This window comes from Hylobates moloch, unplaced genomic scaffold, assembly GCF_009828535.3.
Source record: "Hylobates moloch isolate HMO894 unplaced genomic scaffold, HMol_V3 SCAFFOLD_11, whole genome shotgun sequence".
NCBI lineage: Eukaryota > Metazoa > Chordata > Mammalia > Primates > Hylobatidae > Hylobates > Hylobates moloch.
Genome location: NW_026652286.1, coordinates 35,849,264 through 35,871,278, shown reverse-complemented (window position 1 = coordinate 35,871,278; position 22,015 = coordinate 35,849,264). Strand labels below are relative to the sequence as shown.

General features: G+C 39.2%; 1 protein-coding gene across 3 annotated transcripts in view; it reads left to right on the top strand.

The window, feature by feature from the left end:
- Positions 1–12,822: 12,822 nt before the first annotated feature.
- Positions 12,823–22,015, top strand: part of USP47 (ubiquitin specific peptidase 47) — a 124,215-nt gene continuing 115,022 nt past the window's right edge. For all 3 annotated transcript variants that reach the window (XM_032166601.2, XM_032166599.2, XM_032166598.2), the window contains exon 1: positions 12,823–13,082. In XM_032166601.2, the coding sequence (XP_032022492.1) occupies positions 13,044–13,082 (39 nt within the window). In that variant the 5' untranslated portion in view covers positions 12,823–13,043. The remainder of the gene's footprint in view (positions 13,083–22,015) is intronic.

Here is a 22,015-nt window from a genome sequence, read left to right as displayed (position 1 = left end):
AGGTAATTTATAAGGAATAGAAATGCATTGGCTCATGGTTGTAAGGCCTGGGAAGTCCAAGATCAAGGAGGTGGTGCTTTGTGAGGGCCTTCTTGCTGCACCATCCTATAGCAGAAGGTCAAAGAAAGGGGGAGAGAGAGACAAAATTGGATCAAACTCATCCTTTTGTAAGAAACCCATTCCTGCAATAACAGCATTCATTCATTCATGAAGACAGAGCCTTCATGGCCTAATTGTCTCTTAAAGTTCCCACCTGTTAGTCTTGTTACAATGGCAATTAATTTCAACATGAGTTGAGAAGGGGACAAACATTCAAACCATAGCAGGTGATTACTTGGCCTCTCTGTGCTTCAGTTTTTCACTATGGAATTTGGACTAGATTAAGTCTTGGGTCCCTGTAATACTCATTCTATGATTCAAAGAGAAAGTATGAAGCCTCCTCCCCAACATTTCACATACACAGTTCTTTAATCATTCACTAATGATGTTAACAAATGAGAACTTACTATGTGTCCAGCATTATTGCACGCATGAGGCACACAGTGGTGAACAAAAACAGACAAAAAAAACCTCATAGAATTTATATTCTAGTGTCTACAGAGGCTGTATACAAATCCTGGGTCATTAATAATAGTATCTTTAATAAACAGTTAAAAGATCTTTGTTTATTTAACATTTAATAGGCCGAGAATGGTGGCTCACGCCTGTAATCCTAGCACTTTGGGAGGCCAAAGTAGGCAGATGACCTGAGCTCAGGAATTCGAGACCAGCCTGGGTAACATGGTGAAACCCCGTCTGCACTAAAATACAAAATAAATTAGCCAGGCGTGGCAGCATGCACCTGTAGTCCCAGCTACTCAGGAGGCTGAGGCAGGAGAATTGCTTAAACCTGGGAGGTGGAAGTTGCCGTGAGCTGAGATCGCGCCACTGGACTCCAGCCTTGGCGACAGAGCAAGACTCCGTCTCTACACACACACACACACACACACACACACACACATGCACACACACACACAATTTAATAAAGGAAAGTTTGTTCTTTCAATGCTTATCCCAGGCACCACCTCCTACTTCCAGGAAATCTTTCCTCTGAAAATTTCTGTGTGTTATAGGATTTTGGGCTATACTATTTATTCACAAATTATATGTATATTTATATATTAACAGATATGAACAAATTATTCCTTTTGAAGCTGTATGTTGGTGTGAGTCATCTCTATCACAGACTATAAAATCATGGATTAAGTGACTACATACCTTCAGCACCCTTATCACAGTGCTGAGCCACAGTAGATGCTCAATTCATACTTGCCCAATGAATATATCTGAACTGTTGGAATATGTTGTATCTGAAAATCCAAGGCCTCACTGACTTGCATAGGAAGAGCCTTCAGAGCAAGATTATGTCTATAGCTAATCTGATTCCTGGACTTTTGCCAGGTTTCCTTTGCTTTACCTGCCCTTTCCTGCCCCTACATTTTTCTCGTATCCAAGGCTCAGTCTTGCTCAAGTCCTGCTTCTATAGCTGTCAGCTGTCCGTGACAGGCTGCAGATCCATTCTCAGCAGTGGATCCTCTAGCATGTGGGCTTCCAAAGTGGTGTGTATGCAACACAGGGAATACCCTAGAAAGTCTACTGAGGTTCAAGAAGAAAATATTAGAATATATACATCTGCTAATATATATTTCTGCACAGATATATATACACATATTTGCATATATACACACAAATATATATACACACATACATAGGTATACATGCATGCATATATGTATGTATACACATACATAAATACACATATGCATACACATAGCTGCACATACATATATACATACTTGTATATGCACACACATATATACATGTTAAAACATACATACACATATATACACTTACATGCATACACATACATGTATAATATATACACACATGCACACATATACATGTACAGTCATGCACCACATAACACCATTTCAGTCAACAATGAACTACATATATGATGGTGGTCCCATAAAATTACAATACCATATTTCTAACATACCTTTCTATGTTTAGACATGTTTAGATACACAAACGTTTACCATGTGTTACAACTATCTACAATATCCAGTACAGTAATATGCTGTACAGGTTTGTAGCCTAGGAGCAATGAGCTTGTATTAGTCCATTTTCACACTGCTGATAAAAACATACCTGAGACTGGGAAAAAAAAGGGGGTTTAATTGGACTTACAGTTCCACATGGCTGGGGAAGCCTCAGAATCATGGCGGGAGGTGAAAGGCACTGCTTACATGGCAGCAGCAAGAGAAAATGAGGAAGATGCAAGAGTGGAAATCCCTGATAAAACCATCAGATCTCGTGAAACTTATTTACTACCACAAGAGCAGTATAGGGAAAACCACCCCCATGATTCAAATTATCTCCTACTGGGTCCCTCTCACAACACATAGGAATTATGGGAATACAATTCAAGATGAGATTTGGGTGGGGTCAGAGAGCCAAACCATATCATCCCACCCCTGGCCCCTCCAAATCTCATGTCCTCACATTTCAAAACCAATCATGTCTTACTAACAATCCTTCAAAGTCTTAACTAATTTCAGTATTAATCCAAAAGTTCGCAGTCCAAAGTCTCATCTGAGATAAGGCAAGTCCCTTCTACCTATGAGCCTGTAAAATCAGAAGCAAGCTAGTTACTTCCTGAATACACTGGGGGTACCGGTATTGGGTAAATACGGCCATTCCAAATCAAAGAAATTGGCCAAAACAAAGAGGTTACAGGGCCCATGCAAGTCTGAAATCCAGCAGGGCAGTCAAATTTTAAAGCTCCAATGTGATCTCCTTTGACTCCACATTTCACATCCAGGTCACACACTGATGCAAGAAGTGGGTTCCCATGGTCTTGGGCAGCTCCACCCCTGCAGTTTTGCAGACTACAGTCTCTCTCCCAGCTGCTTTCACAGGCTGGTGTTGAACGTCTGTGGCTTTTCCCGGCTCATAGTGCAAGCTGTAGGTGGATCTACAATTCTGGGGTCTGGAGGATGGTGGCCCCCTTCTTACAGCTCCACTAGGCAGTGCCCCAGTAGGGATTCTGTGTGGGGGCTCCAAACCTGCATCTCCCTTCTGCACTGCCCTAGCGGAGATTCTCTGTGAGAATCTATGAGATTCCCAGCCCTGCAGCAAACTTCTGCCTGGACATCCAGGTGTTTCCATACATCTTCTGAAATTTATGCAGAGGTTCCCAAACCCCAATTCTTGATTTATGCGCACCCACAGGCTCAACATCACATGGAAGCCCCCAAGGCTTGGGTTTTGAACCCTCTGAAGCCATGGCCCAAGCTCTATGTTGGCCCCTTTTAGCCACAGCTGGAGTGGCTGGGACACAGGGCACAAAGTCCCTATGCTGCACACAGCACGGGGACCCTGGACCCTGCCCATGAAACTATTTTTCCTCCTAAACCTCTGGGTCTGTGATGGGAGAGGCTGTCACAAAGGTCTCTAACATGCCCTGGAGACATTTTCCCCATTGTCTTCGGGAATAACATTCAGCTCCTCATTACTTATGCAAATATCTGCAGCAGCTTGAATTTCTCCTCAGAAAATAAGACGTTCTTTTCTTTCACATTGTCAGCCTGCAAATTTTCCCAATTTTTATGCTCTGCTTTCCTTTTAAAACTGAAGCCTTTAACAGTACCCATGTCACCTCTTGAATGCTTTGCTGCTTAGAAATTTCTCCAACCAGATACCCTAAATCATCTCTCTCAAGTTCAAGGTTCCACAAATCTCTAGGACAGGGGCAAAATGATGCCAGCCTCTTTGCTAAAACATAACAAGAGTCACCTTTGCTCCCATTCCCAACAAGTTCTTCTTCTCTGTCTCAGATCACCTTAGCCTAGATTTCATTGTCCATATCATTATCAATATTTTTATCAAAGCCATTCAACAAGTCTCTAGGAAGTTCCAAACTTTCCCACATTTAGTGTCTTCTTCTGAGCCCTCCAAACTCTTCCACCCTCTGCCTGTAATCCAGTTTTAAAGTCGCTTCCACATTTTCAGGTATCTTTTCAGCAATGCCCTCTTCCCGGTACCAATTTACTGTATTAGTCTGTTTTCACATTGCTGATAAAAACATACCCGAGACTTGGAAGAAAAAGAGGTTTAATTGGACTTACAGTTCCATATGGCTGAGGAGGCCTCAGAATCATGGCGGGAGGCAAAAGGCACTTCGTACATGGTGGCAGCAAGAGAAAATGAGGAAGATGCAAAAGCAGAAACCCCTGATAAAACAATCAGATCTCATGAGACTTATTCACTATCATGAGAACAGTATGGGCAAAGAGAATTCACGGAAGAACTACATAAGTGGAGAAGAGTAGGCAGAAATGAGACTACGTCAAAGTGTAGTTGCTGTATGATTAACAAGACTTACTCATTAGCTAAGTGACTAGTTTATTTATTCATTTATTCAACATGAATTTAAAAGCACCTACTATATGCCAGGTACTGTGAGGGCTGTGCATTCCCTGATGAAACTCAGTCTATTGCTAGGATAACTATAGCCAGCATATATTGATTGCTTAGTATTTGTCAGGTAGTGTGTGTTGAGTGCTTTAAACAGTTTATATGCATTTCCTCACTTGTAAGATGGGGATATTATAAGTACTTATGCATAAAGTTGTTGAGAGAACTGAATAAAAAATATGTGCAAAGGGGCTGGGCGCAGTTGTTCACACCTGTAATCCCAGCACTTTGGGAGGCCAAGGCAGGCAGATCACGAGATCAGGAGCTCGAGACCAGCCTGACCAACACGGTGAAACCCTGTCTCTACTAAAAATACAAAAATTAGCCGGACATGGTAGCGCGTGCCTGTAATCCCAGCTACTCAGGAGGCTGAGGCAGGAGAATCGTTTGAACTCGGAAGGCGGAGGTTGCAGTGAGCCGAGATCGTGCCATTGCATTACAGCCTGGCCAAAAGGAGACTGTCTCAGACAAAAAAAAATGCAAAGGATCTAGAGCAGGGCTCAATCTATATATTCAACCAATTTTTTTTTTTTTTTTTTTTGAGACAGGGTCTCTCTCGTCACCCAGGCTGGAGTCCAGTTGTGTGATCTCGGCTCACTTCAGCCTCGACCTCCCACGCTCAAGGGATCCTCCCACCTCAGCTTCCTGTGTAGCTGAGACTACAGGGGTGCACCACCCCTGGCTAATTTTTTATTTTTTGTAGAGATGGGGTCTCCCGATGTGGCCTAGGCTTGTCTTGAACTCCTGGGCTCAAGCGATCCTCTTGCGGCAGCTTCCCAAAGTGCTGGGATTACAGGCGTGAGCCACTATGCCTGTCTATTCAACCAATCTCTTTTTTTTTTTTTTTTTGTGAGACAGAGTTTCGCTCCTTTGCCCAGGCTGGAGTGCAGTGGCGCGGTCTCAGCACGCTGCAGCTCACTCAGCCCCGCCCTGGGTTCAAACAATTTTCCTATTTCAGCCTCCTGAGTAGCTGGTATTATAGGCACCTGCAACCATGTCCGGCTATTTTTTTTTTTTTTTTTTTTTTTAGTAGAGATGGGGGTTCACTATGTTGGCCAGGCTGGTCTCGAACTCCTGACCTCAGGTGATCCACCTGCCTTGGCCCCCTAAAGTGCTAGGATTACAGGCGTGAGCCACCACGCCCGGCCTCAACCAATCTTAACTGCTGTAGTTTTGTGATTATTATTACTTTCTTTACTAGTTACTATAACAACCTTGTGAAGAGAGGCTGTTATCATCCCCATTTTACAGATAAGAAAACTGAAGCTTGGTGGATTTAAGAGATCTACCCAAGGCATGTCACACAGTTAATAATAACAGAGGTAGGATTCAAATTCAAATACTGTATTTTCAGCTTATTCTTTCAACCACTTAGCTCTTTGGTCTTCTGTACTCTGGCTAATGTATAAAGTTCAAATTTCCTTTCTATCACAATTATGCTACATGTCATGGACTTTTCCAGTCAACATGGCAAATGTTAAACTGATAAATGCCAAGGGTCTACTTTATTGCCCCCATTTTATAGTTGAGAAAATGGAGGTTCAGACAGGTCTTATATGGAGGAAGTGGCAGAGTTTGGATTTCAAAACAGGTAAATCTGGCTCCAAAGCCATATTACACTGACTAAAGATTTTCTCCCTAACCTTATTAAAACATAGTCATCGTGAAATTTTCCTTTCATTTTTATAATACACATTTAACCTTCTATTTTCACTGGTTCTTAAATTATATAATGTGACTTTGACTACATGCTTAGACTTGTGCAGTGAAGAGTCTTGAAATATAAAAGAAAGAAAATAAAATCTTAAGTATTGCCATGAACATTTAAAAATATACCTTTTATTTTGGAATAATTTTATGTTTTCAGGAAAGTTACAAACATAGGACAGAGAGTCTGTATATACCTCCTCCACTTTCCCCCATTGCTTATATCTTACATTACCATATTACACTTACAAAAACTAAGAAACTATCAGCAATGAACAAGTGGAATTTGAAACATAAAATACATTACCATTTACATTAGAACCCCCAAAATCATACTTACATATAAATCTAACCAAATATGTATGATATATATATATATATATATATATATATGGAAAGTGACAAAACGCTAATGAAAGATATCAAAGAACTAAATAAAGGAAGAGATATTCCATGTTCATGGATAGGAAGACTCAAAATTGTCAAGATGTCAGTTTTTCTCAACTTGATCTACAGACTCAGTGCAATCTCAATCACAAGTCTGGCAAGTTGTTTTGAGGATATTGACAAACTGATTCTGAAGTTTATATAGAGAGGCAAAAGACCCAGAATAGCCAACTCAATATTGAAGAAGAACAAAGTCAAAGGGCTGACTTCCAGACTTAATTTAAAGCTACAGTAGTCAAGACAATGTGGCATTGGTGAAAGAATAAACAAATAGATTAATGGAACATAATAGAGAGCCCAGAATAGACCCATGTAAATATAGTCAACTAATCTTTGACAAAGCAGCAAAGGCAATATAATGGAGAAAAAAGTCTTTTCAACAAATGGTGCAGGAACAATTTTATGTTCACATGCAAAGAAACAAATCTAGCCATGGACCTTATACTGTTCAGACAAATGAACTCAAAATGGATCATAGACCTAAATGTAAACTTTAAAACTATAAAACTCCTAGATGATAACAAAGGAGAAAACCTAGATGACTTTGGGTTTGGTGATAACTTTTCAGATACACCACCACAGACATGATCCATGAAATAAGTAATTGATAAGCTGGGCTTCGTTAAAATTAAAAATTTCGGCTGCGTGACAATGTCAAGAGAATGAGAAGATGAGGCACAGATAGGGAGAAAATGTTTGCTAATGACACATCTGATAAAGAACTGTTATCCAAAATATACCAAGAACTATTAAAAGTCAATAATAAGAAAATGAACAACCCAATTAAAAAAATGGCCAAAAGACCCAAACAGACACCTTATCAAAGAAGATAAGTATATGAAAAGATGTTCAACATCATATGTCATTAGGGAATTGCAAATTAAAACAACGAGAGATACCACTATACATGTATTAGAATGGTCAAAATCAAAACTCTGATGATGTCAAATACTGGCAAAGATGTGGTGGAGTAACGGGAACTCTCATTCATGGATGATGGGAATGAAAAATCGCACAACCACTCTGGAATGTTTAGTTTTGTAAAACTATGCAGTTTTTTTTTTTTTTTTTTTTTTTTTTTTAACAAAACTATGTAAAAAAACTATGTAGAAAAACTATGTAAAACACGCAGGGGGGTTTTTTTTTTTTTTTTTTTTTTTTAACAAAACTAAACATACCCTTACTGTGCAATCTATCAATCAGGCTCTTTGGTACTTACGAAAATGAATTGAAAATTTACACATACACAAAAATGTGCACGTGGATGGTTGTATTTGCCTTATTGGTAATTGCCAAAACTTGGAAGCAACTAAGACGTCTTTCAGTAGGTGAATGGATATATGAACTGTAGTACATCCAGATGATCAAATATTATTCACTGCTAAAAAGAAATGAATTATCAAGCCATGAAAAAACATGGAGGAAACTTAAATGCATATTACTAGGCGAAAGAGCCAATTTGAAAAGCCCACATACCATATGATTCCAACACTCTGGAAAAGGTAAACCTATGAAGAGAGTAAAAAGATCAGTGAATGCCAGGGGTTAGGAGAGACAGAGGGATTAATAGGCAGAACACAGCAGATTTTGAGAGCAGTGAAACTATTCTGTATGATACTGCAATGGTGGATATATATCATTATATATTTATCAAAACACATGGAATGTACAACACCAAGAATGAACCCTAATGTAAACCATGGACTTTGGATGATAATGATGTATCAATGTAGGTTCATCCGTTGTAACAAATGTACCACTGTGGTGAGAGTTGTCAATAGTAGAGATGGTGTGTGTGTAGGGACAGTGGGTGTATGAGAACTCTCTGTGCTTTCAGCTCAATTTTGCTGTAAACCTAAAATTGCTCTAAAAAATAAAGTTTAATTACAATTTCTTCTCATTTACTATTTAAATATAGTCTTTGCTGTTAATAATAAAAACAAAGGCCAGGCATGGTGGCTCATGCCTGTAATCCCAGCACTTTGGGAGGTCAAGCGGGTGGATCACCTGAGGTCAGGAGTTCGAGACCAGCCTGGCCAACATGGTAAAACCCTGTCTTTACTAAAAATAAAAATCTGCTGGGCATGGTAGTGCGCACCCGTAATGCCAGCTACTCAGGAGGCTGAGGCAGGAGAATTGCTTGAACCCTGGAGGCAGAGGTTGCAGTGAGCCAAGATCACACCACTGCACTCCAGCCTGGGCAACAAGAGCAAAACTCTGTCTCAATAATAATAATAATAATAATAATAATAATAATAATAATAATAATAATAAAGTGTATTAATTTTTTTAAAAAACATTTTAAAAACTAAGAAATGAACATTAGTACATAAATATTAACCAAATACAGATTTTATTTTAATTTTACCATTTTTTTTTTTTTGTTAATGGCTTCTTCCTGTTTCAGGATCCAATTCAGAGTGCCACATTGCATTTACTTGTCTTATTTCCTCAGTTTCCTCTGGTCTATGACAGTGTCTCAGTTTTTCATTGTTTTTCATGACCTTAACAGTCTTGAGGAATACTGACCAGGCATCCTGTAGAATGTCCTCCAAACTGGGTTTGTGTGATTTTTTTTTCATACTTTGACTGGGGTTATACTATGAACATTTTCATTTGAAAAGGAAAAGGAAAATATTCCCAAAGAAATTATAAGAAAAATCATCAGCCTCTGACCTACACCAGTATTGGCATTTGGTTTTTGTTTTTAATTCAACAACAATTTATTAATGACCTACTATGTGCCAGGCATTGTTCTAGCATTGAGGATGCACTATGGACAACCAGTTTAGATTGGATTATCATAAAAGGCCTCTTCGAAGATTTAACATTTGAGAAGCCCAAATGACAAGATTGAACTAGATAAGAGAAAAAATCTGGGGGAAGAATATTTCAGGGAAAGGAAATAACTACTACAAAGGCTTTGGGGAAGAGACAAACTTTATGTATTTAAAAAGCTCAATAAAGGCAAAGTGGCTGGGTCATTGGGCATAAGAGGAAGAGTGGCAGATGACTGGAGCAAGACAGACAGGGGTTTGATTACATTGGGTCTCACAGGCTATGGCAAAGAATATGAATTTTATTCTAAGAGGGAGGAGATGTCTTTGGAAGATTTGGAAGGGATATGACATATTTTTGAAAGATCACTCTGGTTGCTCTATGGAATATAGATTGTTGAGGGATAAGATTAGAAACAGGAACGCAGTTAGGAGGTAACTGCAGTAGTTCAGGCAAAAGAATAAAGTAATTGGAGTGGGATGCGCAGTAGTGGATAGAAGGAAAAGTGGACGGATTTGAGATGTGTTTCAGAGGTGGAAGCAACAGCCCATATGAAGGGATTGAATGTAAGATGAAGAGTGTCAGGTTTTTGGTTTGATAAACTGAATTGATGACAGTGTAATTTATCAAGGTGGGGGAGAACTGATAGAGGATATGTTGCAGGAGGTAGGGGAGGCTTGGAAATCAAATGTTCTGTTCAGGTCAACTTTAAATTAGGGATGTACTGAGCCATTAAAAAGGTAGATATATGAGTTTACAGCCTATGGGAGAGGTGATGACTGGAGACATAAAATTCACATATAAAGTAAATAAACAAACACATATCCATGTAATCTCAGTAATAATATATTAGGAAGAGTAGCCATATATTTGTATTTGTCCATTTATTCATTAATCAATTCATGAATCCACATACTTATTCCACAAATATTCATTGTATACTTACCAACCTATCAGGCTCTCCTGCAACAGTCAAGCCAGTGGCCTATAAAGAAAAGAGTGTGCAATCAGAAAAGGGGGATTGTGGGAAGACAATGTTAGACTTTCTTTTTATATTTATTTTAATCTAAAAACACAAAATTAAATCTTACTTATATTGAATATATAAACACCGGCATCTCACTACTCCTGAGTGAGAAGTGTGAGTTCTTCAATGTAGAGAATTCAGAGATTCCTTCATTTTCTTTTAGTATGTTGTCACTTATTCCAGTTTATGTAGGCTGGGTTCAGTAGATTTATCAATTACATTCTTATTTCATTATATCAACCTTTACTAAAATGAAAGTGACTAAAAAGGATTTCTGGAAAGACAACATGAGTTTGAAATAATATTGCAAGCATAAGCAAAAAAGATGACAGAGACGACATTTTTACTTCTAGGGTGAGTGCTACAGCACTGGCCAGCACTACAGAAGACACCTTACTAAGTCATGGGATGACATTTTGAAAATAGAAGTTTGGAAATATTTCCATCATGTGATTTTGATGCAAAAATGATATATGTGAGCCACCCAAGGCTGGGACAATGGTGAAGCAAATGGTTTTCAAGGTGAAAACCGTTCACCTTGGGCACAAAATTTAAGGGGGGGTGCCAAAAATTCAATAATCAAGACAACTAATCTTAATACAATATTTTAAAAAGTCAAAATTTATCTTAATCAATCCATGATAATCAAAATACCAAAACCTTAAAGACAAGATCTATAACCCCCAAAACTCATACATGAATACTTAAAACTTGAAGACAGAAATTTTCAACCTTTTAAAAATCTTCTAAGCAATTTATTCCAAAGAGCTTTGAACCCATTTGTAAAAATATAAAAATGCAACATCTTCTGCAACACTACTAGCTGAATTTCAATAAAAACCTTTGCATGGTTGTTGGATGGAATGGATAAAAATGAAACTTTTTTCCTATCAGTTTTTTTTTTTAAATCGTTCTAAACATGCATTAGGAAGAGTGGCCAAAGATGTACTTCTTCCTTTAGGATCTACATCTTCGTGAGTTACCTTTTTTTCAGCTTATGACAACCATTAAAACCAGGTACAAAAATAACCTGACGTTCAATCAGACATTTTAATAACTATTTCACGAAGTATTAAAGATTTTTAAAACTAACGAAACCTAGTCAATCATATTGATTTCCTTAAATACATTTAGTGGGAATAACAAAGATTTTTATACCGTTAATATGGAAAATAACTCAGTTATTTTAAATGTTTATTTCATCTTTGTCTTAGCCTTTTTACATTTTACAAATGTTTTATAATTCTGCACACAGCAGGACACGTATAAAACTTATATAAGTATATGGATTTTTTTTGGTAACGGGATTACAATAAAAAAAAGTTTGGAGAACACAAGTACAGGCAGTTAATGCTGTGGGTGTTAGGAACATGACAAGATTATATTATCTTAGCATGCTGTAAGATCACTGTATCCATAAAAGTCTTTATGAAGAAGCCCCGCGAGTCTCCGTAACAGAAGTAGGATTTGGAAAAATGACTACTGCAAACTTTGTTTAGTATAACACAAAGCACCATGCTTACTGCTAGAGAAGATTAAAGTTCTCTAAAAACATTGTTAACGGAGATCACAGGTTGAAGCATACATACTGCAGCTCTACTCTTGGAGGCTAGCCCAGTCTTAGACTTGGCCCTGATGGAGAAGGAAGTTCCCTGGAAGAGGGCAGGGGAGCGCCTCTCCGATGTAGTTGCGGGGGGGGGTGCGGTGAGGACACCGCTTCATAAGGGGAGGGGTGGCTGCCTCCCCCAGCAGGGGGTGGCCCCTGAGGTCCCTCCAGCTGGGGGCCCTTGAGAGGGAGGGTGGGGAGAAGGGAAAAGAACCTGAGGAGAGTGAACCGGAGCAAACAAAACGCTGCCCATTCTGACTGGAAGGGCCAGAGCCGTGTCTAAGGGCGGGGGCCGGGAGGTGGCCCGCGGTGGTGTCTCTACCAGGACGAGGCCTGGGGTATCTGAAGAGGGGATGACGTCCAGGCGCTTTGCTAAAGGGAAGCCAGAAGGGTATGAGTTGGTAGGGTCAGAGATGGAGCTTTCGGCTCGAGTCTTTCCCTGCAGGGCAGAGTCCGAAGAGCCCGAGAAGGCAGGGAGGACAGTGGGCCTGGTCCTTCCCCGGCCGGCAGAGGGAGTCCCGAGATGGAACGTCCAGCTCCCCTCTAACGAAAAGTGTTTCCATGGCTGTCTCGCCAATTCTGTATCTCCCGGGGCTGAGGAAGAGCCGAGGTGACTAGAAGCTAGCGACAAGCGCCGACCATCTCGGGCGCCAGGCGCCGGGCTTGGAGCCCGACGGGCCGAATTCTCGCGAGAGCGGCCGCCGCCATTTTTCCATTGATTGCAGCGGGCTGGGGGAGGGGCCGACGACGAAGGCGGCGGTGGTAGCGGCGGCGGCGGCGGCAGAGCCTTGGGTCGGTGTCTGCGCGTTGGTGTCTGAGGCCCAGGCTGAGGCCTCCGCGATTGCTGGAGCGCAGGCGGCGGAGAGGATGACTGCCGCTGCCATTCTCTCTTGAGCTAGCGAGCCGCCGCCACCCTCCACCCTCCCCCGGCAGGGCGGAGAGGAGCGGCCGGAGTCAGCGATGGTGCCCGGCGAGGAGAACCAACTGGTCCCGAAAGAGGTGAGGGGCCCCGGAGGAGGTTAGGCCTTAGGCCTGCGGCCGCTCGAGGCAACACAGGCCTGGGCCGGGGTTCGGCTGCGGGCCCGGCCGAGGTGCAGGCTCGCTGTGGGGGAATGAGGAGGCGTGAGGCAGTCGGGGGTGGACGGTGGGTGCGGCGAGCAGTTGGGAGACCCTCTGGCTCTAGGGGCCGGGGAGCGGACCGCCCGCCTCGGGTTTTATGGGGCTGGACGAATAAAGGAGCGGACGGGAAGGAATCAGGTTCTCCTTTAGGGGAGAAGGTGGCCTTTTAAGTTCTTGTTTAACGTGTCGAGCCGAGAGAGATCATTTCAAAGAAAACATTCTGGAACAGTTGCCTATGGGCACGGCAGGGTGACGGTGCTGCTTCTGGGTTTGACAGTGGCAGCGTATAGCTTTCAGCGCTTGTGAAATCTACACCCAAATGAGATCTGTGGGAGGGCAGACTTAACTGTTACGACTTTTTTTCAACTCCTGTTACTTGGTAGTACTATTGGCCTGACTAAATGGGGCCTACCGAAGATCGTGGAAAAGTAGTACATGGGACATGAATGTAAAGGAAGGAGATAGGAGAACATTACCGTATGGAGAGCTGAACTCTTTTTTTTTTTTTTTTTTTTGAGGTTGGGTTGTGTATGCCAATTTGAGTGACTTCTTAAATTCTTAAAAGCAAGTGATACGAGAAGCCTTGACTACTTGGCTTCTCTTGAATAGTAGTAGAAGATTAAGGGTAGAATCCAGCACTGGCCAGCGAATTTCAACATATTAATAGTATCTCTGTTGGCTTTATAAATATCTTCGGCGTATTCAAATGTGTATTTTTAACTGGCTGATCATCAGGCTAATGCTTTGGATTTTTATTTCTCATATACCTTAAATAGAGACAAGTGTTGGATTGAAATTAGCTGTGTGGGATCTTGAAATTTATGAGTGATCATTACAGATTCTTAAATTTTTTTGTGCCTGTTTTACTTGTTTTGTAGCAATTGTTTGCTACTTAAGCAAGCTCTGACAGTATGCAAAGGTGATATTATTGGAGTTAATGTACCTGTATGATACGAGTATTTTCCCAGCTTTGTCAGATGGACAGTGACAGTTGTTTTGCAAGGACGATTTTTGTAAAAGGCAGAGAGTTATGTGTCAGTATTTGTTCATCAAGCGTCACCAACTCTGCAAAGCAGATAAACAGATGAGTTAATCAGAATTCTTGCCTTGGGAACTTTCTGAGCTACTAAGAAAGGGAACACTAGTGTTTGTTGAACTCCAATTAGGGACTAGGTACTTTACCACGTAAGTAATTCTTATGCAAGGAAGGAAGTGATAGGTGCTGTAAGAAAGGTATAAATGTGTATTTCCTTTTAGAGCTTCTTATTGCGGTTTTCGTTTTTATAAAAAACAAAATTCTTTCTCAATTTTTTGACCATTAGAAAAATATCATATAGGTGGAACTCTGCTTTAAGAAAACTCAACATTAGATTTATTTGCCTAATAACTTGATTTATAGAAAACATGATATAATAATAGATACCGAGCTTTGCAGAAACATCTGTTGTGTAAAAAGTGCTAACAGCAATGGAAGTTTAAAGATTAAATGCCTGTCCTTTTAAGATTAAGTCCCTTCCCTGAGGCTTTAAATTAATCACAACTTATTTATTTTCCCTTTCTTCTTTTTATGGACCATATGCCTTTATTGTCTATTCCTTAGTCTCATCTTCAGTCTTCTTTTTCCCTGGTTCTTTTCATGATTCCTGGAAGCATGATCTCTGGTGCTTACCTTTTATAGCTAGCCAACTAGCTTTTTCTTCTTTGATGGCCACACTCATTCTTTATTAAAGTGATTGCCTCCAGTTCCATATTTGCTTCTGGATTACTGGAAACTTTTTCTGAAAGTCACCAGTTATCTCTTAAATGACCAAATTCTTTGGCTTTTTTTTCTTGCCTCTTCTGCTCTTTGAATTCTCTGCAGGATTTGATAGTTTTTTTAAAAAAACAATTTCTTGATTTTAGTGATACTCCACTTTTCTGGTCATTTTCCCACCTGTTTGTCCTATCTGCCCACTCATTTAGTCAAGGCCTTTCTCTTCTTTTTTGTATTCTTAATTAGCACTTTTGTGTGATCCTTGAAGCTCCCGGACAGGTCCTTTTAAACAGTAGTAGAATCATACAGTGCTAGAGCTAAAAGAAAGCATAATCATCATCTAAGTTACCCCTCCACTTTACAGTTGAGGGAGTTAGGCCCAGAAGATTGAAAGTGACTTGTTCAGGGTCAAATAATGAGTAAATGGCAGACCTAGTGCTAGAACTCACTTCCTTTGCTACTATTCCCTTGATTATACTCTATTTTACAGAGCCCTGCATGTAATTTAGAGGCTCTGTAAGAATAGTTTGTAACTCTCTAAGTACACATATATGTGAAAATAAATGGCAAATTAAAAAATTTCTTGCATTTATTTTAATGGCTTATTATCAATAATCCAAAGATTTGATTTTTTTTTTTTTTTTTTTTTTGAGGACCTTTGTATAGGGAACTTCTGACCCCTGCTAGATTTAGATTTTGGTTAGATGTGGGCATGTGTGCATGCGTGTGTTGGTGTGTATAGTTGTTCAGTGAATAATATATTTTAGTCCCTGAAACTCAAGGACAAATGTACCTTTAGAGGACTCTTGAAGAAGACAGCTTAGTGTAGTACAGGCATTGGCAAACCACGGCCTGTGGTCCAGATCAGTTCACAGCCTGTTTTTGTATGGCCTGTGAGTTAAGAATGAGTTTTACATTTTCGAATTGTTGAAGAAAAAAAGTCAAAAGAATTATAATAGTCTGTGACACATAAAAATAATATGTAATTCAAATTTTAGTCTTGGAACAGCTATGCCATTTATTTAGTATTTTGTATGGCTACAACAGCAGAGATGACTAGTTGCTACAGAGACTGTATGCAGGATAAATTTGAAATTACTTAGCTTGGTATTCAAGGCCCAGTACAATTGATTCTGGCCACAACCTGTCCTTCCAGCTTATCTCTTCTCCCATGAAACAGGTTTTTAATGTGGTCAAACAGGTTTCTCTCTAACTTGCATTTCACTTCTATTTGTGCTGCCCCCTCCTTCCTGTTCAAAACCTTCATACACATTTTTCCATAAGTACCTCATATCTCATTTATTCTAAATAGCCTTTTCTGACCATTTTAACCTTAGAGATTTCTCGCTCTTAGAAGACCTTAATGTAGGAATAGAATTCATTTGGCAATTACTAGATCGTGCTTGGCGACATCTATTGTGATCTGAAACTGTAATCTACATTTTGTGTATTATTTGTGGTGAATTCCTTGACAGCAAAGACTTTGTATGTTTCTCTTTCTTTGCTTTTTGTTTTTGTAGGTTTTGTATTATAGGTTTAAGACAGCATCTTTCCTGGAGCAGATATTCAGTAAATATTCGTTGATGTGGTGACAGAGTTGTAAGTAAATTTAGCATTCTAACCAATTATCCTGTCCTTGGAGGTTTTCCACAGCATCATTGGCCAACTTTTGCTTTAATACATACTTTCATGACTAATCTTTGATAACATCTTTGTCTTAGAAGAGATCTGTTATTTTTAAGTTTTTGAGTTGAGAGAAGTCTAGATCTCTATAGCTGCCATCTTTTGATAGTTGCCTTACAGAAATGTTAAAGCATTTCCCATAGGATAGTTTTTCTCATCATTGAAGATGGGAGAGGGCAGCCCGAGAACTAACCTTTTCTGTTCTGAGTCTGAGCATCCTCAGTTCTTTAACTGTTTCTTAGTTCCTCTCTTTTGGACATAATCCAGAGTTTTTAGTATTCCTCCTAAATTGTTGTACCCAGAAAGAGCAAAGAGAGTGGTATCTGTTCATTGCGGTGAAGAACAGAGCTTTTCACCCGTTTCATTCTGCTGTATGTCTTTGAATTGTAGTATATTGATTTCTGCTTTGAGGTCTCTTTTAATATCATCCCAATTTTAATTACTGTTTGGTTGCTATTTTGTTATTCTGTTTTCTTATAAGGATGTGTGTCATTAATATTCATTGAGTACTCACTGTGCATATTATTGTATTCTGCCAAATAGGAAAAACTTAGAGTAGAAAAATTTGTTCTCTCAAGTGTCTTATAGAATGATCAAGGATAAGGTGCATATTTACTGATGCTTTAAAAATAATACTTAAACTGCAGTACTTTAATAAGTAGTGCTCATAGACTCTGTAAATCCAGAGAAAATGGAAAAAATGAAGGAAAAAGAGTAGAAATGTAAATTCTTTATCTCTGGGTTTTTTTCTCCTGTCTTTCATGCAGTCACTACTTCTGTCTGGAACTGGTTTTGGCATCTAATGATGATGATGATAGTAATAACCAGTATTTATTGAGCATTTATTTATATACCAGATACTGTTGGTTGTGCTTTGTATTAACTCATTTGAGCTTCACAGCAACCTCAGAGTACATAAGACACATTGATAGCAAAAACAACTTATTTTTATTTCTGTTGTCTGACTTTTTATAAAATCTATTCGTCATTATCTATTATGGAACATGTCAAATGCATATTCTTTTAATTTTATTTCTCCTAATTAAATTACCTGAGGAAATGTGCTGCAATTGTCATTCTTGATTTTAGTGATTCTTTTAAAATGAGCCTTTTTCTTAAATTTCAGATGTTGACTCTCAAGAGACAAGTTTGTCAAGTTATACCTGCCAGTGTTTTAAACAAATTGGAGTGTTTAATAAAAGTCAGTATTTTAGATATCATTGGAAATGCTCATTTAATGAATGAAAGCAAAGCTGAATGCAGAGTTGTATATGATTCTAATTTTGTCCAGGAAAAAATGAACAATTTAGGGTTAAATGCGTTGAAAGATTAGAAGGAATACACTAAAATATTAAGAGTTGCTATTTCTGGATTTCTGGATTATTGGGATATATATTTAGACTTTCATATTTAAAAATGAGCATGTACATTATTTTCAAAAACAGAAATTGAGATGATCTGATTGTAGTTTTGGGGGTATTTACATAGTGTTGTTATTTTTTTGTGCTCAGAGTTTTCCTATTTCCCCTCTCCTCTTACTCTGTATACTTGCCTTGAGTAATCGGATCCACTTGTGGATCAAAGCTTCAACCTTTGATTGTGATTTACACATTTATATCTCCAGCCCTGACCCCTTCTAGATTCAGATTTCCACTTGCATACTGGATATCTGTACTTGGTTGTACTCTAGGACCCACAAATTAAATATAAGTAATATCAAACTTATTTCTCCTTCCCTTCTCACAACCCAATTCTTGGTGTTCTCCTGTTTCAGTTAGTGTTATCGCCATCTATTTATATGCTTAAGTTAGAACAGTTTTTGACTCCTCTCTCTTCCTTTTTCTCACATATAGTTCACCACTTAGAAGATGTCTCTGTATCCTTATCTTTCTCTCCATGGCTCTGCCTTTGTCTAATTATTGTATTTTCTCCAATGTGTAGCCTTTCTAATTGGTCACTCTGCTTCCAAGGCCTTTCCTTTCTTAATCATCCTCCCCACAACTGCCAGGGTTACTTTCTAAAACAGATGAGATTAAGATTTACCTGTTTTAAAGTTTATAATTATTACCCTCTGATTGCAATTTGAATGATAGGTACTATTTGTAAACTGTATGTGCTAGACACTATGCTAACCAGTTTACATACGTTATCTCATTTGACAGTATGACAGTATTAGCTATTATTCATTATCCATTTTATACATGAAGAAACTAGGCTTAAAGATGCTAAGTAGCGTGCTCAAAGTTACATAGCTATTTGATTTTAAATCAAGGTAGCTTTAACGAGTAGGAAAGTCCTTGATAATATGGACTCAGTTGATTTTTTAAATTTAATTTTTATCAAAGTTATATTTAATACATGCACATATTTATAAGAGTTAAATAGCTCTGCAGAACTACAGTCACTTGTCACTTAATGATGAGGATCTATTCTGAGAAATGTATCATTAGACATCATTTGAACATGATACAGTGTGCTTGCACAAACCTAGATGGTTTAGCCTACTACACACCTAGGCTATATGGCATTACCTGTTGCTCCTAGGCTAGAGACCTGTACAGCATGTTACTGTACTGAATACTGTAGGCAGTTGTAATACATCATAAGTCTTTGTGTGTTCAAACATACAGAAGGTACAGTAAAACTATGGTATTTAGAATCTTATGGGACCACTGTCATATTTGTGATTGTTGACCAAAATGTCTTTATATGGCACATGACTGTATTTACAAAAACAGTAGGTCTCTGCAAATTTCCCCTCATTTCAGGCTGCTTAGGGGCAACTGCTTTCAACTCATTCTTTTGATACTTACTTCCGTATTTGAAACTAGCATTTTTGTTTTTGAGATGGAGTCTCGCTCTGTAACCCAGGCTGGAGTGCAGGGGTGCGATATCACCTCATTGCAACCTCTGCCTCCCAGGTTCAAGCGATTCTCCTGCCTCAGCCTCCCGAGTAGCTGAGACTACAGACTCGCACCACCACACCTGGCTAATTTTTTGTATTTTTAGTAGAGATGGGAGTTTACAGTGTTAGGCAGGATGGTCTTGATCTTTTGACCTTGTGATCTGCCCGCCTTGGACTCCCAAAATGCTGGGATTACAGGCGTGAGCCACCATGCCCAGCTGAAACTAGCGTTTTTATAGTGTTACTTCTTGATTTTTCAGTTTAAGGTATTTTTCAGTTTAAGTAAAAATGAGGGTTTACCACTATCCCCAACCACACACAAATACACATTTTAACCCTGCCCAGTACTCCCAATATTGTCATACTGCAAGTCGTTTGGATACATCAGTATTTCATAGAGATAGAGTTTCACTATTATTGCACAGGCTGGTCATGAACTCCTGGGCTTAAGTAATCCTCCTGCCTCAGCCTCCCAAAGTGCTAGGGCTATAGGTGTGAACCACCATGCCCAGCCTGGATACATCAGTATTTCAAAGTTTATAATGACTCCATTTTCACCATGTTAGCTAGGCCAGAGTTAGTAATTTTTAACAATTTTGCTTTGCTTAGTTTTCTGTATACTTACTAAATTAGCCAAGTGGTTATCAGTTGGGGCCCATTTTCTCGCCAGAGGACATTTGGCAATGTTGGGGGAGGGGAGGAGAGTGTGGGTGTGTGCTACTGACATCTAGTGGGTAGAAGCCAGGTATGCTGCCAAATATTTTGCACTGCCCAGGACAGCCTCCTGTAACGAAGAATTAGAAGGCCCACAATGTCAATAGAGCTGTTGTTGAGAAACCCTGATTTAGCCCAGACTATCTCTCAAGTGTATAAATGGCTTATCTTCAAACCTACCAATTTTGACTTCGTGAGAAGCTCTTTCCCAGGGCCTTCTGACCTGCTCCAACTTGAACTTGTTAAAGCTAGAACTTTTGTGCAGCTGTTGTCTTGGACTTGCCTTACTGTCATCTTAATGATTCTCTCAGTTCTGTCTTGTTTTGGAGCCTCTGTTTCTGTGTCTGGTATCTTTGACTGTCTTTGTTTACTTTCTCATTTTGAAGGGCCACTTTCAATAGTTTTCTGGATGGGATAGAATTTTTTCAAGACTATACATGTCTGTAAATGTTTTTTCTCCCCTCTTGTTTTATGGATAGTTTGGCTGGGCAGAGAACTCTGAGTCAGAAATAATTTTTTCTCAGAATTTTGAAGGCATTGCTCTACTGTCTTCTATTTTTCTGTGTCAACGTTGAGATCAGATGCTTAGAACATCCTTTTCAACTATTTTGAAAATTTCTTTTTTTCTCTTTGCAAGCTAGAGAGACAATCTTTGTCTCCAGAGTTCTGAAATTCTTGTATTATGTAGTTAGATGTCTGTTTTTTAATTCATTCTGCTACTCCTGTTCAATCTGGAATTTATCTCATAAATTCTGGAAATTTTCCTTAAATAATTTCTTTGATTTCCTCTCCTTCATTTTATCTCTCCTCTCTCTTTTCAATTCCTGTTGTTAGATGTTGGGCCTACTAATGGGTTTCTCTAATTTTCTAGTCTATTTTCATCTATTTTCCATTTCTTTACATTTTTTTTCTTTGCTTTCTGGGAGATTTTTCTCAACTTTGTCTTCCAGTTCTTCTACTAAGTTCTTATTTCTGCTATAATATGTATAGTTTCCATTCCTTTTTTTGAAAAAAAAAATCCTATATTTGTTTTATGGATGCAGTGTCTTATCTCTCTTAGGAAATATTGGTAGTTTTTTTTTTTTTTGTCTGCATATTCTTTTTCTTCCAAATTTCCTTTTTCTGTTTGTTTGCTTTGGTCCTTATCTTTCATATTTGTTGCTTTCCTTAGATGTCTCATGATCCTTGGCAGTCTGTGCTTACTTAAGAGAGAGGCCCTAAGCTGAATGGAAGCTCTGCTTTTGTGTGATTGTGGTTTTTTGTGTAGGATGGTAAATCTGGATGATTTCCTTGCAGACTCCCAGTCTTAGTCCATTTGGGCTGCAAAAACAAAGTACCATAAACTGGGTGGCTTATAATCCACAGAAATTTATTTTTCACAGTTCTTGTGAGTGAGGCTGGGAAGTCCAAGATAAAGGTACCGGCAGATTTGGTGTCTGGTGAAGGCCTGCTTTCTGGTTCACAGAGCAGCACCATCTCGCTGTGTCCTCACATGGTGGAAAGAGACAAGACAGCTCTCTGGGACCTCTTTTACAAGGGCACTAATCTCATTTATGAGGGCCCTGCCCTCTTGATCCAGTCACCATCCAAAGATCCCACTTTCTAATATCATCATATTGGTAAGTAGGATTCAACATGTGAATTTTGGGGTGAGGAGACATAGGCATTTAGACCAGGGCACCCAGTGACACATCTTTTCTCTTGTGCTGGATTGTTTTCCCAGACAAAATTTCTCATCTTTTGCCAGGAGAGAACAAG